A 26,587-nucleotide genomic window follows, 5' to 3' on the forward strand; every position below is an offset into this window, starting at 1 on the left:
TCTAGGTCATACAGAAGCTCAATTCCTAGTTTTTTTTTTTTTTTTTTTTTTAATCCGAGGTGTGGATGACTCGGGGCTGAGCCCCCAGTCGGTGAAGACCCGGGATTACGCAGCGTCTGCACGGGTGTCTCTCCAAGTGGAATTGAGGAGCATTTGGAAGTGTCACTGGCGCGTGACTTCAAAGAGAAGTGCTGTACGAGATCTAATTGTTCCCGATAATAAACGATGACGGGAGCATGTCTGCCGAGGAGAGGGTGAAATGAGCCGTGACCCAGGGACAAAGAGATCAGAGAAATGACGCCCCTGAGTCCGTCCTCGGGGGAGGTTTCAAGTGTATTTTCCCCACTCCATTGGCGCCCGATGGAGGAAATTAAAAATGATCAGTTAGAGCCGTGGTTTGTAATGGCGCATCCACGTCGGGCAGGACGGGTGCCCGGGAAGGAGCCCCACTGAGGCTCCAGACGCTTGGAGAGGAGATTAATACTCGCGGGCGTGAGTGACACTCTGTTGGCGAGTTCCCGGGCGCCCCTGCCCCACACAGCCAGAACTCGGTACCGGTGACCAACTGCAGCCCGAGTGCAGTGGGCCAGAGCTGGGGACACTGAGGCACAGAGGGAGCTACTGGCTGGGTGTGGATGTGTCACAGGACTGGGCACGGACATGGGGCTGACTGGGATGGCTGTGTCACTGGCTAGGGATGGACGCGTCGCTTGCTGGGCATGGCATGTCACTGGCTAGGGGTGTCCACGTTACTGACTTGGGATGTCCGTGTTACTGACTTGGGATGTCTGTGTCCTGGCTGGGCATGGCCATGTCACTGGCTGGGCATGTCTGTGTCACTGGCTGGGCATGGCCGTGTCCTGGCTGGGCATGGCTGTGTCCTGGCTGGGCATGTCTGTGTCCTGACTGGGCATGGCTGTATCACTGGCTGGGCATGGCCGTGTCCTGGCTGGGCATGTCTGTGACACTGGCTGGGCATGGCCGTGTGGCTGATGCTCCACACTTAGCACAGGGCGAGCAGAGGGGCTCCACTGTCTCGGCCCTCTGTGAGCCCGAGTGGGGGTGGTGTTAGGCCCCCACCATGGACAACAGCCCGGTCTGGACCACCCCCGTCCTCTCTCGGGGCTCAGAAACTGGGCCAGGAATCCCCAGGTCCAAATGACCCCCCAGCCCCGCCCCCTGCCCGGGCTTTGCAGCGGTGTGAGGCTCGGTGACAAGGAGTGAACCTCCATGCAGCTCATCTACCAATGTCTCCCGCCTCGCACCTTGTTGCTCTCAGCGTCTTTTCTCACGACACGCAGTTCCATCTGGAACATTCCGGGCATCTGAACTTCCTGCCTGGGGTCTGGAGGCAGGAGGTGCCTCCCCCAGGAATGCCCTGTCCCACCTGGGAGTGAGCACAGGCGCACAGAACTCAGACTCGGACGCGTAGGGGCGGGTGGGGGAGGGTTCCAGAGGGTCCGGTCCAGCTGGCGGGTCTGCCTGACACTGCTGCCCCCCTCCCTGCCGGGACCCCCACCCTGGCGCAGGGCCACGTCTTCTCTTCTGCAGCCAGAGCTGAGCTGAGGGTGGGGGGAGGCGGTTCCGACCCTCTCGGTCCCGTGTCGGGAATGTCCGGCTGGAAATACGGGAGGGGGAATGAGGGCAAAGCCGGGGCTCCCGGGAGGGACCACTGGACGTGGACGCGACGCTCCTGGCTCCCGTCCCCTTCCTCGGCCTCGTGGCCACGGCTGCTCGGCGCCAGGTGTCTGGGAGAGAAGGGAAAGAGGCTAGGAGACGGCATTCACATTTTTAATAACTGAGTCAACGTAAATCACTGGAGCCACAGCAAAGGGCTGGAGTGATAGCACAGCGGGGAGGGCATTTGCCTTGCACGCGGCCGACCTGGGTTCGATTCCTCCGTCCCTCTTGGAGAGCCCGGCAAGCTACCGAGAGTATCCCGCCTGCACAGCAGAGCCTGGCAGCCTACCCGTGGCATATTCCATATGTCAAACACAGTAACAACAAGTCTCACCATGGAGACGCTACTGGTGCCTGCTCGAGCAAATCGATGAACAACCGGAAGACAGTGCTACAAAGTAACAAAATGGCTCATGATTGAATTTCAGACACCTGCCCCTTCACCAGTGTCCCAGTTTCCCTCCCCCCATCTTCCTCCCCTCCCCACGCCCCAGCCTGCCTCCATACAGGCATTTTCCATTTCCTTTATGGCACTCGGGTTTACAGCTCTGTGACGGAGGGGGCACTGGTAATGCCACCTTGCTGCCTTCCAACACCCCGTCCTGGTCCAGAGTGACCACTGCCCTCACGACAGTCGTGGTGCTCGCTCTGCTGACCTGTCCCCCTCCCCCACAGCGCAGGCTTCCTGCTCTGTTTCTACTGTCTTTGGGCATTAGTTAAGCCCTCATTGTGTAAGTGTGTGTGTGTGTGTGTGTGTGTGTGTGTGTGTGTTTGGGTCACACCAACGATGCTCAGGGGTTACTCCTGGCTCTGCACTCAGGGATTACTCCAGTCGGTGCTTGAGGGACCATATGGGATGCTGGGAATCGAACCCGGGTCGACCGAGTGCGAGGCAAACGCCCTCCTGGCTGTGCTATCTCTCCGGCCTCAGCCACTGTGTTTCTTTGTATCCCACATACGAGAGATGATTCTGCGTCTGTCTCTCTCCCTCTGACTAGTTCACTCAGCTGGAGACTCCCCAGATCCATCCGTGTAGCAGCAACCTGCACGACTTCATCTTTCCTTTCGCCCGAGGAATAGATGCATGCCATAGCTTCTTTATCCACTCACTTTTCCCCTGTCCTTGGGCACTTGGGTTGTTTCCGGATTTTGGCCATTGTGAGTTGTGCTGCAGTGAGTGAACATGAGTGCAGATGGCTTTTCTGCTGTGTGTTTTCTAGATCATACGGAAGCTCAATTCCTAGTTTTTTTTTTTTATTTTTTATTATATAAGGTGGTTTGCAGTGTTTGATTACAGTCAATATTCAAACACCAATCCCACCACCATTACACCTTCCCACCACCAAATTTGGGGTGTTTCCATCCCAAGCGCCAATCCCTGTCCCAAAGCACAGCCAAAATAATATATCTTGTATGGTCTGTTAGGGAAAACCGTCTCATGATGTCTCCAGGAATACGTCCACTCCTCCGTGACGCTCGGCCGAGCGTGTGGAGAACGGCCTTGAGGGAGGTGGTGGTTGGGTTCTGGAGGTTTTCGGCTGCCGGAGCAGGTCCCTTGGGGCGGGGCGGGCTCTTGCTCACTCCCTCTGGGGTGCCCCAAGGGAAACAGCCTGGCATGGGGTCCGGTGGCATGGCTATGGCAGGCGTCACGTTGCTCCCTTCTGGGAGAAAAAAAAAAAAACGTGTGTTCTGGATGGTACCCAATGAGGTAATCTGGTGCCGGCAGAGGTGGCTTATGGGTGTGACCCCTGGGTCGCCGAGACTTGGGGGGGATGGGGAGAGGATGTCCACTCCTGGTCCTGTTGAGCTCAGAGTCCAGGGTCACAAAGTTCCACATTACCTGGGCTTTGTGCAGTTCCTAACTTTATGAGGAATGCCCATCTTGGTTTCCAAAAAGGCTGCACCGGTCCACATTCCCACCAGCAGCGAACGAGAATCTCTTTCCCTCTGTGGCCAGCCCTGGGTCTTTGTGATGAGTCCCAGTCTCTGGGGCGTGAGGTGGTATCTCACTGTTGTTTGATTTACATTTCCCTGAGGATTGATGACATAGAGCATTTTCAATATGCCCCTTGGTCACTTGTACTTCTTTAAGGAAGAAGGTTCATCTCTTGACCCATTTTTGGATGGGGTTCTGTATCACAGTCATTGTCATCCCGCTGCTCATTGATTTGCTCGAGCGGGCACCAGTAACATCTCCACTGTGAGACTTGCTGTTACTGTGTTTGGCATATAGAATACGCCACGGGGAGCTTGCCAGGCTCTGCCGTGTGGGCGGGATACTCTTGGTAGCTTGCCGGGCTCTCCGAGAGGGGCGGAGGAATCGAACCAGGGTTGGCTATGTGCTAGGCAAATGCCCTACTCACTGTGCTTTTCTTGTAAAGTTCTATCAGCGCTTAATACATCTCAAATGTTAACACATGAGTCGTGGGCAAACAGTTTCCCCCAATCTGTGGAGTGTCTTTGTATTCTGGTCATTGTTTTCTTTGAGGTGCAGAAGCTTCTTAATTTAATATAGTCCTGTTTGTCTATCTTTGCTCCCACGTGCTTGGTCGATGCCATTGTATTTTCAAAGATACCTCCAGCTTCAATGCCATGGAGTTTTGCCTATGTTTTCCTGTAGCACCTTACGGCTTCAGCTCTGATATCAAGACCTTTAGTCCATTTTTATTGTGCAAGGCGTTAACAAGAGATCTGAGTTCACTGTTTTTTTCTTTTTTGAGGGTGGCCACAGCGTGTCCTGTGGCTGCACAGAGCAGAGAGAAACTGGGCAGTCCCTGAGAGATGGGCATTGGCGAGCAATTCTTCAAGGCCCCGTTAGAGGCAACCAGATTGTTGGCTTAAAAAGACCAAAAATCGTTTTTACCTTCCTTCCTTCCTTCCTTCCTTCCTTCCTTCCTTCCTTCCTTCCTTCCTTCCTTCCTTCCTTCCTTCCTTCCTTCCTTCCTTCCTTCCTTCCTTCCCTCCCTCCCTCCCTCCCTCCCTCCCTCCTCCCTCCCTCCCTCCCTCCCTCCCTCCCTCCCTCCCTCCTTCCTTCCTTCCTCCCTCCTTCCTTCCCTTCCTTCCTTCCTTTCTTCCTTCCTTCCTTCCTTCCCTCCCTCCCTCCCTCCCTCCTCCCTCCCTCCCTCCCTCCCTCCCTCCCTCCCTCCCTCCCTCCCTCCTTCCTTCTTTCCTTCCTTCCTTCCTTCCTTCCTTCCTTCCTTCCTTCCTTCCTTCCTTCCTTCCTTCCTTCCTTCCTTCCTTCCTTCCTTCCTATTCCTCTCTTTCCCCCTTTCTTTCCTCTTCCTTCCAGGGGGACGGAGTCTGGGCCACCTTTCCTGGCTCTGTGCTCAGGAGCACCCTTGGCAGTGCTCAGGGGACCATCTGTGGAGCCAGGGTGGAATTGGGACCGTCTGCTTGCCAGGAGGCTGCATCCACCCCTGTCCTGTCTCTCTGGCCCCTCCTGGCTTCTCACAGACAGATTTGGCTTTCCTGTTCCCCAGGGTCGCCGAGAGCACGGGAGAAGGAGCTAACACCCGGCGGAGGTGGGGTGTGGAGGGATGTCCATGGAGAGTGGACTTGGGCCACATTCCAGCCAGGCTGTGCCCAGGGCTGGCCTCTAGGGGGCAGCAGGGAGAGATTCCCCACCATGCACGTCCTTTATTAAGGAGATGCCTGACCCACACAGGCCTCACGGGCTGACGGGGGCTCCCGGGGCTTCCAGCACTGTCCCCCCACCCGCCCGTGTGGACCAGCTGTTTCGCTGTGAGCCCACACCGGCCAGTCCTGGGTGCGTTTGTCAGCAGTCGACGTGCTGAGTTAGTGTGACTCAGCCGCTGTGTCCCAGCTCCAGGCCCCTTTCGGCTTGTTCCAAGCCTTGACCTGGGGTGGAGCAAGGCCAGGGCGGCACTGCCCAAGCTGCCATCCTAGGGCCACTCCGCGCCCAGAGACACATGCCCGCCTTGGGCCCGAGACCCGCCCAGCAGCCCAGCCCAGGGTGAGGCTGAGTTGCAGCTGAAGTTTGCGAGAGGAGGGACCGGCCGGCCTGCCCTCTGCCAGACAGAGTTAGCCCCTCCGAAGTGAGCAGGAAGCCGGGCGTTTGGGGCGCGTTGGCAGACGGGCACAGTTAACCTGCTTCCAGGTGCCCGTTCTAGTTTCTGCTGACTCACCCCAGAGAGCTCGAGGCGACGTTCTTACAGTTCTCAAAGCAGGAGAGGGAAAGCCAAGCTCTTGGGATTATTCGGAATCAAATGAAAACGACAATCAATATCTCATCACGCGCTTGGCTTCCCGGGAGCGGGAAAGAAACCTTATTTTGGGCCCAGAGAGGGAGTGGGAGGGAGGCGGAGATGTGAGTGACGCCACGGACGGAGCCAGAGATCTGAGAGAACCAGCACGGGCGTTATTTCCAGCCTGGTTGTGAGGGGGAGAGTGAGTCTGCTAATCGGGCACGATTGCTCCATGCGGCGCTGCTGGCCTTGGGCGGGCTCTTCTCTTTCCGGGCGGGGACACGTCTTCGGTCAGGGGTTTCCTGGCCGTGTCGGCTGGCCTGGCGTGGCCTGGCCTTTGTGCCTTAAATCTAAGGTCCGACGTGGGTCTCGCTGAGCGTGACACAGAACCCACTGGTGCGTTAGGAATGTTTCCATCTTGGGGACAAAGAAACGTAGGTCCCAGGGGATGGGGCCCGGGTCCTGCCTGGCCAGGGCGTCCCTATGATGGTCAGTGTCTCTGTCCAGTGCCGTGGGCTCTGGAGGTGGCCAGCAGACACCTGCGGCTGCTCCCACCTCTTTGCTTGGGAACTTCCTGGAGGGGATCAGGGGACTGTCTGGAGCGCCAGCTATGTACGAGGCAAACGTGCGGCCCACTGGACTCTTTCTCCGGCCCCAGCCTTAGGGGTCGGGCTGTGACCACCGGCGGGCCTTGGGGCACGAGCTCCCTGCAGGTCCCAGCCTGGCTGTGTGACTTTCCGATCTCCTGCTGCTGTCTCGCTGCCCGCTTCGCCTCTGCTGGACGCCAGCCCTGGCCGGCGGTGGCCTTCACCTGGCCCCGTCTGCTCGTCCTTCCTCCCTCCGCCTCCCCCAGCTTTCCTGCCGCTGAGACTCCGGGGGGCCGGGCGGCGGAGCCGGAACAGCCTCCATCACCCCTGGGGAAGGCCTTGCGCCCTCGGCTCCTGGGGTGTGACTGCTCTCGGTGACACTGCGCTGGGTTCCTGACGGGCCTTAGGGAGAAATAAAGACACACATGCAAGTCGCTACAACAGCCGTGGACAGAACATGACTCACCGTTCATCCCGAGCCCCAGCAAATATGCCAGGCTGATTCTCTCGGCCTGAGTCTCTGTCACGACGTTCTTGAACAGGCACAGACGGACAGATGCCACTCGTCCTTGTAGAGGCAGGAGGACAGAGAACTTGAGATGCGTGTGATTGATCTACATACAACGGTTGCAGAGCAAAGCCACGCGTGATCCCGGGCCTGGCCGGCTGGGGGCTCAGCAGGTACGCAAGGCGTTACTCGGGCTTTCAGGATCCCAGTAAGTGGTGCTTTGCCTCAAGTGAGCTCAGTGACCTTTCTGTTAAAAGAAGTATAAATACTCCCTAATTAAGGGGAGACCGGGCTCCATTTTCATTGCCTTAAGTATCTGCTCATCTCTGTAATTACCTACTGCCCACGGTTACTGAAGGCCTGGCCAGAGGTGGACATTACTTGCCAGCAAATAGAAACCTGACAGCCAGATTCCACATTTGGGCCCAGACCCTGCTGGAACAGACTGCAGCCCCCCCAGCTGTACTCTGGCGAGGGTGGGGTTTGCGGGCTGTCTTGTTTAAAGGAGTTACAACCCTTGAACTCAGGTTGTGTTATGTTTAGGGCTAAAAAAATTTCTGGTTGTTGACACTGCGTTATTTCTGTCCGCTGGCATCCCAGAAGCTGGACTTTCAGGTCAAAATCATAGCTATGAAAGTGGCAGTCGGGGCTGGGGAGATGGGTCAGAGGCCAAAGTGTCTGCCTTGGCAGCGTTGGATTTAAAAAATGCATGTTTTTATTAAAAAATGCATATTTGTATTCTTTATAAAAATAAGTACATTTTATTTTTTTTCTCTTTGGATCACACCTGGTGATGCTCAGGGGTCACTCCTGGCTCTGCACTCAGGAATGACTCCTGGTGGTACTTGGGGGACCCTATGGGATACTGGGAATTGAACCCAGGTCGGCCGTGTGCAAGGCAAATGCCCTACCCTCTGTACTATCACTCCAGTCCACCTAAAAGTGTACCTTTTTAAATAATAAGGTTAAAGTGGACCTGCCTTAGCACGTAGAGAGAACTCTGCCTGAGTTCTATAGCTGTGCAGGGCTGCCTGGTCCAAAGCATCCTGCGTCAACCTTCTTTTTTTTTTTAAAGTACTGATTTTTATTTATTTATTTATTTATTTATTGGTCACTCCTGGCTCTGCACTCAGGAATCACTCCTGGCAGTTCTCGGAGGACCATATGGGATGCTGGGAATCAAACCCTGGTCGGCCGCGTGCAAGGCAAACGCCCTCCCCGCTGTGCTATTGCTCCAGCCCCTGCATCAACCTTCTTGATGAACAAATTTCTCTCCAGCTTCCGTCATGCCCACCAATGGGGCTGGAGCACCAGGACAGCAGGTGACCCTCTTGCCTTGCTCGCTGCTGACCTGAGTTCGACCCCTGGCAGCCCACATCTCCCCCAAGCACGGCCAGGAGAAATTCCTGCGTGCGGAACCTGGAGTAACCCCTGGGCACTGCCAGGGCATGGCCCCCAAGGGAAAACAAGTCACTGCAGCAAAGATGCCAGGCTGGGCTTTATCCTGGGAAATTTCGTCCGTCCACAGCGTGTTGGAGGCCATTTCCCCCAGTGGAACTGGTGATGGAAAGAGACGTGCGGTTGTGAGGGGGGTGGTCAGTGCCCAGCCAGTGTCCGTGGCTGCTGGCAGGGCGGTGCCCCTCCTCTCCCTCCCTCAGCTTTCAGGACCGTGAAAGGGCTTTACGCCCTGCATGAGGAGGCATCGATCACATGACCTGAGCCCACTACCGGAGGTTTGCGGGTCCTGCAAGTCGGTCCTGTGATTCTGGACTCCAGTCGGCCTGGCCACCCCCACCTTCGACGCAAAGCAAGTTTGCGACAGCAGAGGGCGCTCTCTGCCCCCCTCCCTTTAGTGTTGTGGGGGCCATGCCCTGGGTGTGACGTCTGACGTCACTGTCAGATCCTTAACGGTTCAACTTCAAGTCAAATATGAAGCTGGGGGGTGGCGGGGAGGAAAGAAAAGGAAGATGAGGGCGTTCCATCATGGTGGTCCCATGTGTTTCTTATTAGGTTCGTTTCTAGGCATTTCAACATGATTGTTAGTTTTTGCTTGCATAAGCTATTCTCTTCCTTTCTATCTCCCAGACGCTGTCTTTACAATGAAGGCAGTCCCTGTTTACATTTTGTGGATACTTTCGGGGGGTGGGGCTCCCAAGCAGTGCTCAGGGCATTTGGAGGCCACTCTCGGCGACAATCCGTCAGACAGGATGGGCCCAGGGTCAAGTTCAGTGCCTGGGCCCAGCCCCGTGGCACGGCTCAGGCCCAGCGGTGCTGGGGGCCACCAGGTGTCACTTTGGCCGTACCCGGGGGTCCCCGCCATCCCAGGGAGCAAACTCGGGCCCTTGCCTGTGTTCGGCATGCAGACACCCTTCGCGCGCTCTCTCTGGCCTCCTTATGTGATCTTAACTTGGCGAATTATCTTATTCTTTGCAGTAGTTCGGATTTTTCTGTCGTGTCACCGTCAAAACCAGTGATAGTTCTCATCTGCTTTCGTGCGGAGTCGGGTGCCGGAGCTGTGCACCTGCGTCACACGCCCTTGCTCTGCTCTGGGATATATTTGGGTGCCTGGAGAGCTTCACGGCTAAGCGTGATCCCAGCTTTGGGGGGAGGATGATAAAAGTTTTAATTTTATTATATTAAAACTATATTTTACCGTCCCAGTTTTACTAGGTTTTCCTTTGTGAAATCAAGTTCTAAAACTGTTCTTTTAGTGTGTTGCTGGGTTTTATTTTCTAAAAATTTTATGTAGGAATTTTTTCTTTTTGCAAGGGGGAGCATGCTTGGGAGTGCTGGGGGGGGTGGTTTCCTCCCAAGGCGCTCAAGGGGTTGCTCCCAGCCGTGCTTGGGGGACCCCTACCCAGGCTTGGGGGACTATATCCTGCTGGTACTGACCCCAGGGCCCTTGCATGCAACACATGTGCTCCAAACCTTTGTGCCGTCTCCCTGGCTTCTTATGTAGGAATTTTATTTTTTTATTTTTTATTTTTATTTTTATTTTTTGCTTTTTGGGTCACATCTGGTGATGCACAGGGCTTACTCCTGGCTCTGCACTCAGGAATTACTCCTGGCACTGCTCAGGGGACCCTATGGGATGCTGGGAATCGAACCCGGGTCGGCTGCGTGCAAGGCAAATACCCTCCCCGATGTGCTATCGCTACAGCCCCTTATGTAGGAATTTTAAACTGATCAGCTTCTGATTCACGGCCCAGTGAAGTGGCTCAGTAGAAGAGCATTTCCCTCTGTTCCTGCTCACACTCTCCCATTACCCACATTTCCCTCCGTCAGTCGTTGTAACCGACATTCCGTTAGCACCCAGGTCCCAGAGTGTACGTCAAGGTTTACTCTTAGTGTGGCCTGTCCTGGGTGTGTAGGAAAAGGTGCAGTGACATGTTCGCCAGTGCTCGGCCAGGCAGCAGGCAGCAGGTTCCACTGGCAGTGCTGTCCTGTCCACCACTCAGCTGTCCTTCTGCCACTCGCTCCCGCTGGCCACGGCTGGCTTTGCTCTCCCTCTCTAGCTTGGCCTTTTCCGGAACATTGCCCCACAGGACTTATGTGGCTCTTTAAAATCTATGAATTAAAATTCCTTTATTTAGAAAAATTGGATTGCCATGATTTGCAGTTATTCATGGTTGTGTTTTAGACATGCCATGTTACAGCTCTGATCCCACCACCGCTGCCAACTTCTGTCCGTCAGTTTCCAGGTTCTCTCCCACATCTTGCTCCCCGCACCCCTCCCTGTCCCGTCCCTCCCACTCCTGCTCGAACCCAGGCTGGCCCCGTGACAGGCCCCTTTCTCAGTTCGGTTGTTAAAGTTTGGGTCTCTTTTTGTTTGTTTTTGTTTTTGGGTCACACCCAGTGATGCACAGGGATTACTCCTGGCTCTGCACTCAGGAATCACTCCTGGCGGTGCTCAGGGGACCATATGGGATGCTGGGATTTGAACCCGGGTCAACCGCGTGCAAGGCAAATGCCCTACCCGTTGTGCTATCGCTCCGGCCCCCAAAGTTTGGTTCTCTTGATTTCTGTGGTTTGAATATTGGGCTCTGTCATGCCTATTTTGGACTGGAGTGATAGCACAGCGGGTAGAGCGTTTGCCTTGCATGCGGCCAACCCAGGTTCTATTCCCCCATCCCTCTCCGGAGAGCCCAGCAAGCTACTGAGAGTATCCTGCCCGCATGGCAGAGCCTGGCAAGCTAACCCATGGTGTATTCAATTTGCCAAAAATGTTAACAAATCTAACAATGAAGACGTTCCTGGCGCCTGCTTGAGAAAATTGATGAACAACAGGACTACAGTGCTACAGTGCTATCATGCCTAACCCCACCTTTGTACCTGACTCCCCTGACTGGGTTCCCCCCATGCCCCACATTGCTTCTCATCTGTGTCTTTTCCTCCACCCCCCTTTAATGGCTGCTTGTGCGAAACCAGCCCCCTGGCTCAAAGAACCCAAGGTTGGGGTATTTGGTCAGGTGAAATAGTTAGGGCTAGGCTCCGAGGGGTTTGCGAACCTGCACTCAGGAAGACTGAACAGCATGGAAGCATGGAACAGATAACACCAATCTGCCGGCTGCAAGTGTGAGGCAGGTGAGCAGAGGGAAAGGCTGGGCAGCGCCTCTGGATGTGTGGGGCGGCAGGTGAAGCAGAATAGGAGACTTTCTGATTCTATTCCTGGCTCTAAGGTGCCTTCTGAGAGGTGCTGTGCTCTTCACGCACCTGTTGTATGTTGAGGGACTTCCTTTTTAAAAAAAAATAATTTATTTTAATTAATTATTTTTTTTCGGTCATACCCAGATTCTTGGCTTTGCACTCAGGAATTACCCCTGGCGGTACTTAGGGGACCATATGGGATGCTGGGAATTGAACCCGGGTCGGCCTCGTGCAAGGCAAATGCCCTACCTGCTGTGCTATTGCTCCAGCCCATTTTAAAATTTTTTGTTAGTGAATCACCATGAGGTACAGTTACTGACTTACAAACTTTCATGCTTGTGTTTCAGTCATACAATGCTCAGTACTCAACCCTGCACCAGTGCCCATTTTCCACCACCAATGGTCCCAGTGTGCCTCCCCCCATCCCCACCTCATCCCCCCCACTCTGCCCCGCTTCTGTGGCAGGGCATTCCCTTTCTCTCTCTCTCTCTCTCTCTCTCTCTCTTTCTCTCTCTCTCATTTTTGGGTCTTGTGGTTTGCAATAGAGGTATTGAGTGGCCATCGTGTTTGGTCTATAGTCTATTTTCAGACTGCATCTCCCATATCGAGCGGGCCCTCCAAGCACCCTTTACTTGGTGGTCCCTTAACTATCTGAACTGCCTTTTCCCCCAGCATGTGAGGCCGGCTTCCAAGCTGTGGAGCAATCCTCCTGGTACTTATCTCTACTATCCTTGGGTGTTAGTCTCCCATTCTGTTACTTTATATTCCACAAATGAGTGCAATCTTTCTATGTCTGTCTCTCTCTTTCTGACTCATTTCACTTAACATGATACTTTCCATGTTGATCCACTTATATGTAAATTTCTTGACTTCATCCTTTCTAACAGCTGTATAGTATTCCATTGTGTAGATGTACCGGAGTTTCTTTAACCAGTCATCTGTTTTCAGGCACTTGGATTTTTTCCAGATTCTGGCTATTGTAAACACTGCTGCAATGAACATACAAGTGCAGATGTCATTTTGACTATACTTTTTTGCCTCTCCGGGATATATTCCCAGGAGTGGTTTTGCTGGGGGAGATGGGAGCTCAATTTCTAACTTTTTGAGAAGCATCCATACTGTTTCCCAAAATGTTGAACCAGTTGGCATTCCCACTAGCAGTGAAGGAGAGTCCCTTTCTCCCCACATCGGCGCCAACACTGATTTTGTTCTTTTGGACGTGGGCCAGTCTCTGTGGTATGAGGTGGTATCTCATTGTTGTTTTGATCTGCATCTCCCTGATGATTAGTGATGCAGAGCATTTCTTCATGTGCCTTTTGCCCATTCGGATTTCTGTTGAAGGACTTCCTAATTACCCTCGAGGTCTCTGTAAACCAAACCACAGGTCATGTGCTGGGTGCCTGGATGGAGGAGCGATATAGTGTAGAAGAAATGGGCAGCCTGTGACACCACTGAGGGCTGTCCAGGACACCCTAAACCTTGGACAGTCCATGTGTGTTTGTCTCATTATTATTTGTCAGTCTCATTCTCTGCCACCAGCCAGCCCGGCTGGTGATGGGGGCCAGAGGCTTGTAGAACTGGTTTGGATTTCCGGACTCCTGCCCGCTCACTGCTGTTGGACTTGAAGTCCTGGTGCCCGGCCTGGCTCTGCTCCAGCCCCTGTATCCACACACCTACTCCAGGACATCCTGGTGGCCCTGCATGTTTGGCAGCTGTGAATCAAGCTGCGATAAACATCCCCACGTAGGTCTTGGTGTGGACGGACGCTCTCAGCTTCCCTGGGTGAGTATCAAGGAGCGCAGTGCAGGATCTTACGGCAAGTTTAGCCCGGGAGAAAGTGCCGAGCTGCTTCTGAGAGGGGTTTCGCCCTCCGTCTGCGTCCCCCGGGACTGAGTTGAGCTGACACGGTTCCCTATCCTCAGCAGCGTCGGGTGGTGTTTTGGGTCTTGGAAATTTGAATTTGATGCATATATATTTTTTTGTTTTTTGTTCTTCTTTTGTGTTTCTCTGGTGAGAGATGACATCCAGAACATCTTTTCACATGCTTCTTTGCTGTGCTATGTACAATGTTTTGTCTGTTGAGACTAATGAGATTAGTCTGAATTTGTGTGTGTGTGTGTGTGTGTGTGTGTACTCCCTAAAAAGAATTTGAAATTTTTTTCTTTCATTACATATCTTAAGTTGATTTAGCAGTGCTTACCTTTAAGGGGACTATTGAAAATTTCCCACAAATTCATCCTTCCCCCACCCTCCCCCCTTTTTTCTTTTGAGGGATGATGAGAAAGGAGTATGGGTAGCAATTCAAGATCATATCACTGTCACTGTCACTGTCATCCCATTGTTCAACAATTTACTCAAACGGGCGCCAGTAACATCTCCATTCGTCCCAGCCCTGAGATTTTAGCAGCCTCTCCTTACTCATCTTTCCCAATGATTGGAGGCTCTTTCAGGGTTAGGGGAATGAGACCCGTTATTGTTACTGTTTTTGGCATATCGAATACACCATGGGGACCTTGTCAGGCTCTGCCGTTCGGGCGAGATACTCTTGGTAGCTTTCCAGGCTCTCCAAGAGGCATATATATATGTGTACATATATATATGTATAATCATAGAGGGAAATAGATATACATATATATGTATACATATGTATACATTTTATGATTTTTTTGATTTCCATAAAATCATAGAGGGAAATAGATATACATATATATGTATACATATGTATACATATATATCTATATATATACATATATATGTATATGTATGTATACATATATATCTATTTCCCTCTATGATTTTATGGAAAATGGATAGGGACTGTCTTCACATATTTCTTTAAACATATTTATTGGGGGAATTCTATTTAGATTTCTAAATATGTTAGAGTTGGTCATTTCTTTCTCTAAAGAATTTTCATTTTCATCTCAGCTTTCACACTTACTTGGATGAAAACAGTTTTCATTTTTTTTACTAATTTTTGTGAACTTTCTCTCTGAGATAATAAATATCTTTTTTTAATAAAAAACCTTTTTGGTTTAGCTTTGGCTTTACACAACCATGTAAGATTCGGGAGTGCAGCTTAACTCCTCGATGGGAGCCTTCCACACTCCACCACGATCCACCTGCCCCGTGTGCCACCCTCCGCCCTCTCGCCACATGGGAAACCACCATAGTGTTCTGAGTCCGAGAGGGAGTTTCGCTGGGGTTTGTTAGTCTCATGTTAGGCCTGTGTTTGTTTGGTTTGGTGATTCATCTTCCGCACGGGACAGAAACCACCTGGCCTGGACAGAAACCATCTCTGACCTCTCTGCTTACTTTCCTTAGCACGGTCTCCTCGAGGTACGGCCACGTCGTTGCAAAAGGAAAGATCCCATTATCTTCTCGTGAGCGAGGGGCTTCCACTGAGGAGCACGCCGCAGTGTCATCGTCATCCATCCCGGGGGGTGTTGAGGTGGAGGCTGGGAGTGATGCTCTTCTGAACGGAGGGTGAGATGTCTCGTCTGATCCTGCTTGCATGTTCCTGGCAGGGACCCCTGGAGCAATATTCCTGGGCCCCGTATCACTCTGGTTTTTATTCTGTAATTACCACTTTCTGGCTGGAGCAATAGCACAGCGGGTAGGGCGTTTGCCTTACACGTGGCTGACCCGGGTTCGATTCCTCCATCCCTCTCGGAGAGCCCGGCAAGCTACTGAGAGTATCCTGCCCACATGGCAGAGCCTGGCAAGCTATCCGTGGCGTATTTGATATGCCAATAACAGTAACAACCAGTCTCACAATGCAGACGTTACTGGTGCCTACTCGAGCAAATCGATGAGCAACAGGATGACAGTGACAGTGACAATTACCACTTTCCATAGAAGCTTACTCATCACCATCCCCTCAGACAAGATACAGGATTTCATTTTATCCTTCACCCTCACCAAGACGGTAGTTTCTGGCGTTGTTTGTTTTGTTTTGAGGCCACACCTGGTGGTGCTAAGGGCTTTCTCCTGACTCTGTTCAGTGGTCACTCCTGGAGGTGGGGCTCAGGGGACCCTACGGGGCACCTGGAATTGAACCAGGCAAACACCCTACTCCTGTGCTATCTCTCCAGCCCCTTCTTGCCTAACTTTCAGGACTAGAACTTCCACATCTCTGTGAAAAGTTTATATTGAGAGATGACCTCCTTGTCTTGATCATGACCTTAGATGAAAGGTTTTAAAAGATTCACTACTTGTAATATGTCGACTATGCTTTTGTCATATACACCTTTGTTATGTCGTGGTATATACCTTCTGTTTCATATTTATAAGAATTTTTTTCTTTTTGGGTCACACCCAGCGATGCTCAGGGGTTACTCCTGGCTCTGTACTCAGGAATTACTCCTGGTGGTGCTTGGGGGACCATATGGATGCTGGGAATCGAACCCTGGCTGGCCACATGCAAGGCAAATGCCCTACCTGCTGTGCTATCACTCCAGCCCCTTTATTGAGAATTTTGATCATAAAATTGTGAGTCTTGTCAAGTTCTCCTCAAATTCTACCGATATGTTCATTTGACATTTTTTTTTCTTTTTGGGTCACACCCAGCGATGCTCAGGGGTTACTCCTGGCTTTGCACTCAGGAATTACTCCTGGCAATGCTTGGGGGACCATATGGGATGCTGGGGATCGAACCCGGGTCGGCCGAGTGCAAGGCAAACGCCCTACCCACTGTGCTATTGCTCTGGCCCCTCATTTGACATTTTCTATTTGAATTTTCTTTTATTGATGTGGTCTCTAAATGAATCAATTTGCATATATTAACTCCTCCTTGCACCCCTGGGAGGCATCCCACTTGGTTCTGATGAATTCCCTCAATATATTACTACTGGATTCACTTTGCCAAGATTCTGTTGAGCACTTTGCATCTGTGTTGATTAGAGATATTGGTTTATAGATTTGGGGGTGTGTTTTCCTTCGTTTGGGATCAGGAGAAAGTTTGCCTCATAAAATATGTCTGGGGACACCCCCCTGCTCTAATTTTTTGCAAGCATTTACATTAGATTTGTTCGAGCGGGCACCAGTAACGTCTCTCATTGAGAGACTTATTGTTACTGTTTTTGGCATATCCAATACGCACGGGTAGCTTGCCAGGCTCTGCCGAGTGGGCTCGATACTCTCGGTAGCTTGCCGGGCTCTCTGAGAGGGGCAGAGGAATCAAACTCGGGTCGGCCTCGTGAAAGGCGAACACTCAACCGCTGTGCTATTAGACAGGGATAATATTCTATTATTCACGTGCTTTATGGACTCCCTAAGTTCTCTCTTGGTAGGTTAATTAATGCTTTGTTTTATTTTAAAAGAATGAACCCTCTCCCCCCGGCCCGCCCATCCAGCACCCAGCTGTATCACTTCATTAGAATAAGAGATGCTCTTATTGTTTTTAGTATTTATGTTTTGTTTGTTTTGTTTTTGGGCCACACCTGGCAGTCCCTGCTCAGGGCTTACCCCTGGCTCTGAATCAAGGCAAGTGCCCCACCCGCCGCACTGCTTTTACTCGTTAGGAAATCACAAACTGGGCTGGAGCGATAGCATAGCGGGTAGGGCGTTTGCCTTGCATGCGGCCGACCAGGGTTCGAATCCCAGCATCCCATATGGTCCCCTGAGCACCGCCAGGAGTAATTCCTGAGTGCAGAGCCAGGAGTAACCCCTGTGCATCGCCGGGTGTGACCCAAAAAGCAAAAAAAAAAAAAAAAAAAAAAAAAAAGAAAATTACAAACTACTCTGGGTCAGAAACTGGTGGCAGACGCCAATAGACATTTACTTTTTATTATCTTAAAGATTTGTAATAATAAAATACAAGGAAACATTAGTGACGTTCTAAATCAATTAGTTGGGACAAATAGTAAAACTGAAATGAAAGTCTCGCCGTCACATTGAAATGGAAGAATGTAGGGTCTATGGAATGCTGGGAATAGAACCTGGCCGGCCACATGCAAGGCAACAGCCCTGTCCACTGTACTATATCACTTGGGCATGTATATTGATTTTTAAGTGAGTAATACTGAGGGGTAGTGAATGATTACTAGCCAATGTCTAACTAGCATTTGCAATGTATTTTGTTGTTTTTTATTTTGGTTTCTGGTGGCCGACCTGGGTTCGATTCCTCCATTCCTCTCGGAGAGCCCGGCAAGCTACCGAGAGTATCCCGCCCGCATGGCAGAGCCTGGCAAGCTCCCCGTGGTGTATTCGATATGCCAAAAACAGTAACAACAAGTCTCACCATGGAGATGTTACTGGTGCCCGCTTGAGCAAATTGATGAACAGGACAACAGTGCTACAGTGCTTTGCTTTATAGACAAAAGAGGACGCTAAGATTTTTCCACCTCTGGTTACCTCTATTTCTGTTCAAATACAATGTCAACTTACGATTAATGCTTGTTTGCTGTGTTATTAGGCGTCTGTAAGCTTAGCTCGTTAGTATTGTTCCCCAAAAGCTGCTCACCATAAGCCTGATTTGCTGGTGGTTGGTGACATCGTTCTCTGCAGACACGGATGCAGGTGAAGAGCTGAGATTTCGTTGTGCTAAAAGCAAATGCAAGAACACCGAAGCTACTATGCAAGAGTGTATTCCCAAAGATGTGAAAAGATAGAGCTTTTATGTGAAAAATCGTACCAGGAAACTCTTCTTTAGTTCAGATGAGAGATAGTCTCCTTTTACATCTGTCTTGTAAAGGTTTTACAGATGTGAGAAGGCACTGATTTTCCATTTCTGTCCCTCAAAACGATTTCCTGGCTCTGCCAAGGCCAAAATGCTCTCAACAGCACATTTTCATTCTTCATGAGAATTCTGTCAATTTAAATATTTGTATCCATAATCACATTCTCATTCTGACATATTAATATCAATGGTATGTTAATTTTTGATGTTTTTTATCCCTTTTTGTCATTTAATTAATTGCTCCTTCCTAATTTAATTAAGCGAGTACTGTCATAAGACTAATTATATCATATCTCTGAGTGATTTGATCTGTGAAATGACTTTAAAACGTGTCGTACTTGCTTCATTTTGCCTGGGGGAAACCATGATAGGAGAGGAGATGTTAATATCTCAGCAAATGTAAATGATACCACGATTCTTCTTCTAAGATCAGCTTAATAGGTTTGGTGCAGATTAGTTTGTGAAAGGAGATTTTTTTTAAAAAGAATTTTTAAGTGAGTAGAAATGAGAGACTCTAAACATGTTTTTTGCAGCCATCAAAGGTTGTGGGGCTGTTTTGGATGGTGACCCTTTGACCTTCCTCATGGAATTCTGGGGAAGCTATGCTTAGCTCTGCTCAGCCTGTTTCCAGCCGGATGGGTGGGGGTGGGGTGGGGGATGTGGCCCCATTGGATGCTGCAATTCCGCATCTTATTTTTAAGAGTGTATGGACATGCGTACACATGTGTGCGACACACAGACAGCAGCTCACTCGATGCATGTACATATGTGAGAAGCAGACGCAGTTACTATGGAAACTTGCAGATTTGGTCAAGGATGATTTGCTATTGTGACATTTTGGGTAATTTTCTTGGCTTGTAGAAAGTTAAATTCCCACCTGCTAATGTCATCATAATCACAATCTTAGAGACTTGCTGGAGAGATTGTACAACAGGTAAGGCGCTTCTCTTGCATGCTGCCAACCAGGGGTTTGATCCCTGGCATGCCGTATGGCCCCTTGAGCCATACCATGAGTGACCCCTTAGCGCAGAGCCAGGAGTAAGCCCTGATCATAGCCAGGTGTGAATCCAGAGCAAACACACACACACACACACACACACACACACAAGAATACTACCTGGTACGAAGTTTAAGCCACATAGTTACAGCAGAGACATTTTTAACACTTTTAATATCACCAAGAAACATTTGAAAGAATGACCATTAATGACATTACTTTACCAATCTCAGGTTTTTTATATTCCTCATTCTATGTTTTTATAAATTCATATTTTTAAATTTATTTAAAATATTTGCAATGAATTTCATTTTCTTCTTTTTCTCTTTTATTAGTTTTTGAATTTTTATTAAGACACTGTGGTGTACCAGGCTGTCATGACAGAGCTGTCTCAGGCACACAGTGTCACGGCCAGTCCCGCCACCAACGTCCCCTCCCTTCAACAACACCAGCAGGTTCCTCCCACCCCACAACCTGCCCCTTTGGGCAGGCATAAAGCAAATTTATTTCTTGTTATTTGCTCTGACAAAACTTAAAGAAATGGCAAATGGAATTGCCAGAAAAGAAATCAATGAAAGTCAATTTGCGATGACTGACTGCTATGTTTTTAACCTTTCTTAATCGAGAGAGAGAAGCCACGTGCACTATTAGTGGGTGCTGTACTCAGTGTCACCTGACGGGAAGTTTCTCCTGTCCTTCAAGAAGTTCCTGAACGCTGCTTGCAAAACTGGTTTTAAGGCTATGAATTCCCTAAGCTGTTGCCTGTCCATGAAAGGCTGTATCATTCCTCCAAATCTGAATATCTAGCTGGATAGAGTATTCTTGGTGAGATGTTCATTGCATTGAGTTTTGTACTTTATCCCTCTATACTCTTCTTTCTAGCTTGTAGAATCTTCTTTGATAGTTCTGCTGTAAATTTTATGGGATATCCTTTGTACGTAAGTTATTTTTCTTTTTCTTTTTTTTAGATTTAACAAGAATACTTCATAGTTTTTAAAAAAATTTTAATAGTGAATCACCGTGAGATACAGTTACACACTTATGAACTTTCATGTTTGCATTTTGTTTACATCCCTCCACCAGTGCCCATTCTCCTCCATCAATGTTCCCAGTGTCCCTCCCACCACCTCCAGCCCATCCCCCACCACCCCACCCTGCCTCTGTGGCAGGGCATTCCCTTTTGTTCTCTCTCCTATTGGATGTGCAGTTTGCAAGAGGTATTGAGTGGCCATCATGTTCGGTCTATAGTCTACTTTTGGCATGCAGCTTTCAACCCTAGTGGGTCCTCCAACATTCTCTACTAGGTGTTCCCTTCTCTATCTGAGCATGTGAGGCCAGTTTCCAAGCTGTGGGGCAGACCTCCTGGTCCTATCTCTACTACTCTTGGGTGTTAGTCCCCCATTCTACTACTTTATATTCCACAGATGAGTGCAATCTTTCTATGTCTGTCTCTTTCTTTCTGACTCATTTAACTCAACATGATACTTTCCATGTTGACTCACTTATACGCAAATTTTATGACTTCATCTTTTCTAATAGCTGCATAGTATTCCATTGTGTAGATGTACCAAAATTTCTTTAACCAGTCATCTGTTTTTGGGCACTCCAGTTTTCTTTTTCTTAATCTTCCTGCTTTCAGTATTTTGTCTGTGTCTTTGAATTTTGTGTGTAATGTTTTGGAGTGTTCCTAATTGAGTCTATTTTGACTGGAACCCTTGGGGCTCTTGGATTTTGGTGCCTGTAATTTTCAATTCTGGAAGTCCTTATCAGTGATTTCTTTTTTTTTTTAATTTTTATTTTTTTAAAAATTTTATCACCATGTGGAAAGTTACAGAGTTCTCAGGTTTATGTCTCAGTTATATCGTATTCAAACACCATCCCTTCACCAGTGCCCATATTCCACCACCAAAATCCCCGGTATACCCCCCGCCCCCCACCCCCAACTGTATAACTGATGAATTTCACTTTATTTTCTCTTCACCTTGATTACGTTCCATATTTCAACACAAAACTCACTATTGTTGTGGGAGTTATATCCCCAAAGAAGATAACCCTAATAAGGAGGCATTTGATAATTAGTTTTCCATTAAAAGATTGTATGTTTTCAGGTTTTAGAAAAGGTCGAGCGGCGCGGCTCGGATGTGTCCCAGTCCCGAATCCTGGAGCCGTGTTAGTTGCTGCTCAGTGTCACCAGGGTTCCATCTGGAGAAGGTGTGCAGGCTGCACCTCCTCCTTCCGGCCCCCCGGTGTTGCTGGCCCCAATTCGGGTCCGGAGCATTGTCCGGGCCGAGTTGCTCACCAGAATGCCTGCCGCTTCTCTGTGTCCAGTGATTTCTTTAACTATTGTTTCTTCATAATTTTTGCCTTCCTGTTCTTCATGGACTCTGTTTCTCTTGTATTCATCTCATTGTTTTCTGTAAGCTGCTCATCTCTCTCTCTTTTTTTTTTTGCTTTTTTTTAGGCGGGGGTCACACCCTGCAGTGCACAGGGGTTACTCCTGGCTCTGCACTCAGGAATTAGTCCTGGTGGTGCTCAGGGGACCATATGGGATGCTGGGAATCGAACCCAGGTTGTCCAGCTGCGTGCAAGGCAAACGCCCTCCCCGCTGTGCTATTGCTCCAGCCCCCAGCTCATCTCTTTTGAGGGTATCTCCCACCTTCTCCTGTTTTCTAGAGGTTTTCTACTTCTCATCTTGGGACTCCTTAATCTTTTGCTCTGCTTCTGTTATCCTGCTATTCTGAGCTCCTATTGAGTTTTTAATATCACCTACCATGTTCTTTATTTTTGACCGTAGTGGTTTTTTTTTTTTTGATCGTCAGACGTTCTTGTGCTTTGCTGACCACCTGTCATCATTTCCTTGAGCTCATTGATCATCCTCATCATGGTGCCACTAGAGACACCATCTCAAGATTTCCTGGTGTTGTTGACACCTTTGGTGGTGTTGTCTTTGTGCATTGAGCTTGGTGGGCTGCTCTGTGTTCTCCTCACAGTGTGTTAGCGTTCTTGCTGTGCTGGGGGGGTGACCATATTCTTAGACCCCCTGGAAGATGCTGAGGGATTAGCCTGGAGGTTGCTCTCGTTCTTCTTTATCTGTCCTCAGTGAGTGACAGCATAACTGTGAGCAGCACGGAGTTTGTTGGGTAGCTCTGTCCTGTGTCCTGTGTGCTTCAGGAGTTGTGGTGTGGATCCTTAACTCAGAGCAGGTTGGGTGTGGAGGCTGGTGGGACCCAGCTGGAAGGGAGAAGTTCTGCATCCAGTTCTGGAGTAGGTCCAGTGACGGCGGCCAGAAGCAAACCACAGCTGGAGTGGCAGAGCAGCAATCAGAAGGTCCAAAGAATTTAATTTTCAATAGTATTTTTAGGGTCCAGGGATGTGACTCAGTGAGCAAATGCAAGTGCATGCCTTAAGACCCTAGGTTTGATCCCTGGTACCATATACATAAAGATATTCTGTATACCTCCTAGGCATTTGTTAATTAAAACAAAGTCGTGGTGCAAGATTACTGTTATTTGTTAAAAGAATTGTTCTTGTCTTGATTATGACCATTTTTTAAAGACTGCATGATATTCTATTGAAAATTGACATTTCATAATTTGCTTAATGATTCCGTGTGGTTGCAATTTGTCAAGATTTGTTTTTATTTTATTTTAGGCTATGGTTCACAAAACTGTTGGCAGTGGGGTTTTATATGTGACATATCCTAGACACTCCCCTTTGTCCCTTCCCTTATGGTAACTCCCTAATGAAGACCCATTCTCAGCTTCCGTTGCCTTTGGGCATTTGTTGTTCCCTTGGTATCCCATGTAAGAGAGATCATTCCCCCTCGCTCCCTCTCCTTCTGGCTAATTTCACTCTGCATGATACTCTTCAGATCCACCCATGTAGCTACAAATTGCATAATTTCACATTTTCTTAAAGCAGAGTAGTATTTCATTGTGTATGTGTAGCATAGCTGCATTTCCCTGGTGGTAAGGGAACTTGACTGATTTTAGATACTTGAGTTGTTTCCAGATTTTGGCTGTTGTGAGTAGTGTTGATGTCTTTCTAGAATAGTTAAATCAAAATTGACTAAAGACCTCAATATCAGAAATCTATAAATTATATTGACGAAAACATAGGTAGATTTTTTTTTTTAGAATAGTTAAATCAAAATCAAAAAGACCTCCGTATCAGATGTCTATAAATTACACGAGGAAAACATAGGTAGAGCCCTTCATAATATTGAAGCTAGTGGTATCTTCAATGATTCAATACTGAAACAAAGATGACCAATGGGACTACGAGGGGCCGTCGGGGCTGTGGGGCTGCTTCCGTGCGCCCGGCCCTGTGTCCGGGGAGGAGCCCCGAGCCGAGCAGCCGTGGCCGAGCCCGCAGCCCCCGTGCCTGGAAGTTACAGCGTGATGGCAGACGATGGTTCTGTGGATTACAGCGTACATGAGGCCTGGCATGAAGCCACCAATGTTTATTTGGTGGTGATCCTTGTTAGCTTTGCTCTCTTCATGTATGCCAAGAGGAGTACAAGGAAAATCATGAGGATATTCAGTGTGCCATCTTCAGCAGAAACCTTGTCAGAGCCTAACTTTTATGACACAATGAGCAAAATTCGCTTAAGACAGCACCTGGAGGTGTATTCTGTTTCAAGAAAGCATGACTATCAGCAACCCCGAAACCAAGCGGACAGTGTACAGCTCTCATGGGAATGAACTCCAAAGGAGCAATATAAGTAACTCTTGTAAAACAACCCAGACCAAGTTCCTAATTCTTCCTGCTAAATCATGAACTCTATATTTTGTTAGTGTTTTGCTGTTTTGTTTATGGGCCACAGCTGGGATGCTCAGAGGTCACTCCTGGATCTGCACTCAGGAATTACTCCTAGTGGTACCCAGGGGACCGTATGGGCTGCCCAGTATCAAACTCCAATTGGCCACTTGCAAAGCAAGTGCTCTACCCATTGTACTATCTCTGCAGCCTCTTCAGACTATATTTTTTTTAAAAAAAACTTGAGCATAGAGTTTGTCCGTACTTAAGATACAACACAACCAGAGATTTTTATCTAATGAAATCCTTGATTTCTTCAGGATACAATCAACCAGGAATCTTAAACTCTATCTTTAGAAGTGAAAATGTATAGCCAGTGATATGAATATTTTTACTAAATTAGAAAATAAAATCTAGTCATTGAAATGCAAGAAAAAAAAGATAACCAATGGGACTACATCAAACTAAGAAGCTTCTGCACTGCAGTGGAGATAATGACCAGAATATAAAATATTCTACAGACTGGGAGAGTATATTTTCCCACCACTCATCCCATAAAAGGTTGATATTCAAGACAAATAAAGTAGAACTCTTCAAGAAACTAAAGAAAAAGCTAACTGCATAAAAAATTTGAGGGTAGAGATGAACAGAAACTCGCTCAAGAGAAGATACACAGATGCCGAAACATCTATGAAAAACGCTCTGTGTCACTTACTGTCAGGGAAATGCAACTCGAAGCAACAATTTGATGTCATCTCACGCCACCGAGACTGGCACACCAGTCGGTGTCTGCATGGAGGGCAGGAAAGAAGGACCCTCACTCACTGCTGGTGGGGACACTGGCTGGCCCAGTCTTTGAGGAAACAACGGGCACGTCTCAAAGAACTAGGAGCCGGCTTCCATATGACCCGGAGTTCCACTTCTGGCATCTAGCCCAAGGGCCCCAAACAAAATTTGTTTTAATCTGTAAAAAATATATATAGGAGAAGCACTTGTCTATTAAGTTTTCCGATGCATTATTTGTTTTAGAGTTCATTGTCTTGAAGGTGCTCTCTCAAAGACCAACATTGGACTCTGTTGGGGAACAGTTTTCCCCCCACGTCTGCTTGGACCCGTTCCCCCCAACGGGACTTGCTCTTCTATTACAGGTATCTGTGGCTTAAAACAGTTGTCAGCCTGGGCTGCTGCTGGGGAGGCAGCGGCCTCCAGGGAGTCTGACTTCAGTTCCTTCAACCCCTTCCTGAGGCCCCTGCGGTGCCTGTGGATTTTCTAAGCAGTGGCAGCCTCTCGCCCTAGCCCTGGTCTTCCCTGGAGACCAAGCGAACAATTTCCACCATGACAGGTGGGTCTCTATTTCACACCACATTCACCTCTGATTCAAATTCTACCAGTAGGAAAGAGAAAAATGGTATTTCTTCTTCCCCTACTATGTCGTAGATATTTGCAAGAGAATATTTCATCTAAACCATCCAATAATCCCCTGTGAGCTGGAGCGATAGCACAGCAGGTAGGGCATTCGCCTTGCATGCGGCTGACCCGGGTTCAATTCCTGTGTCTCTCTCGGAGATCCTGGCAAGCTACCGAGAGTATCCCACCCGCTTGGCAGGACCTGGCAAGCTACCCATGGCATATTCGATATGCCAAAAACAGTAACAACAAGTCTCACAATGGAGATGTTACTGATGCCCGCTCGAGCAAATCAATGAACAATGGGAAGACAGTGCGATAGTGCTACAATAATCCCCTGTAGTTCTAGCCATTATTATTATTATTATTATTATTATTATTATTATTATTATTATTATATTTTTTACAGATGGGCGGAGAGATTAGAAACAAAACAAAAAAGAATTATCTAAAGTTGAAGAGGAGAACCCGACTTTCAGAAGTTGCTGTGATACACTTTCTAGCAACTTCTACTTGAGTTGGAAGATCATCACTGTCCGTGTTTATGTCACTCTGCCTTCCACGTGTCAGCCTCTGCACCTCTATAGCCACGACTGTGACACACGCCTCACTTAAAACCCAACGTGTGTCTCACTTCGGCAGCACGTCTACTAAAATTGGAATGATACAGAGAAGATTAGCATGGCCCCTGAGTAAGGATAACACAAAAATTCGTGAAGCGTTCCATATTTTTGGGATCACTAGGAAAATGATGGTTGGAAGGCTTGGTCGGGATGGGAGACATGTGCTGAGAGTAGATAAAGGACCAAAGATGATGCCCTCTCGGTATCTATAATGCCCCAAAGTAGAGGGAGAGTATGGGGGAAAATGTCTGCCATGGAGGCAGGGGGAGGGTGGGAAAGGGCGGGGATCCTGGGGACATGGGTGGTGGGGAATGAGCACTGGTGGAGGGAGGGGTGTTTGATCACTGTGTGATTGTGACTCAACCATGAAAGCTTTGTAACTGTATTTCATGGTGATTCAATAAAGTTAAAAAAACACTAAAAAGCTTAATATATATATTTCCAAATAAGGATGATAAAATACACACACACACACACACACACACACACACACACA

At 48.8% G+C, this 26,587-nt stretch overlaps 1 protein-coding gene and 1 non-coding gene across 2 annotated transcripts; both read left to right on the forward strand.

The window, feature by feature from the left end:
* The first annotated feature begins 23,688 nt into the window (after positions 1-23,688).
* Positions 23,689-24,006, forward strand: LOC129404433 (small integral membrane protein 19-like). Its single transcript, XM_055137080.1, has one exon. It carries the CDS (start codon positions 23,704-23,706, stop codon positions 24,004-24,006), a length of 303 nt encoding a protein of 100 aa, XP_054993055.1. The 5' UTR covers positions 23,689-23,703.
* Positions 24,007-26,091: 2,085 nt separating this feature from the next.
* On the forward strand, positions 26,092-26,201 carry LOC129404532 (U6 spliceosomal RNA). The gene has a single exon (XR_008629930.1). It is a non-coding gene; the product is annotated as a U6 spliceosomal RNA (small nuclear RNA).
* Positions 26,202-26,587: the final 386 nt, after the last annotated feature.

This window comes from Sorex araneus, chromosome 4 (genome assembly GCF_027595985.1).
Source record: "Sorex araneus isolate mSorAra2 chromosome 4, mSorAra2.pri, whole genome shotgun sequence".
NCBI lineage: Eukaryota > Metazoa > Chordata > Mammalia > Eulipotyphla > Soricidae > Sorex > Sorex araneus.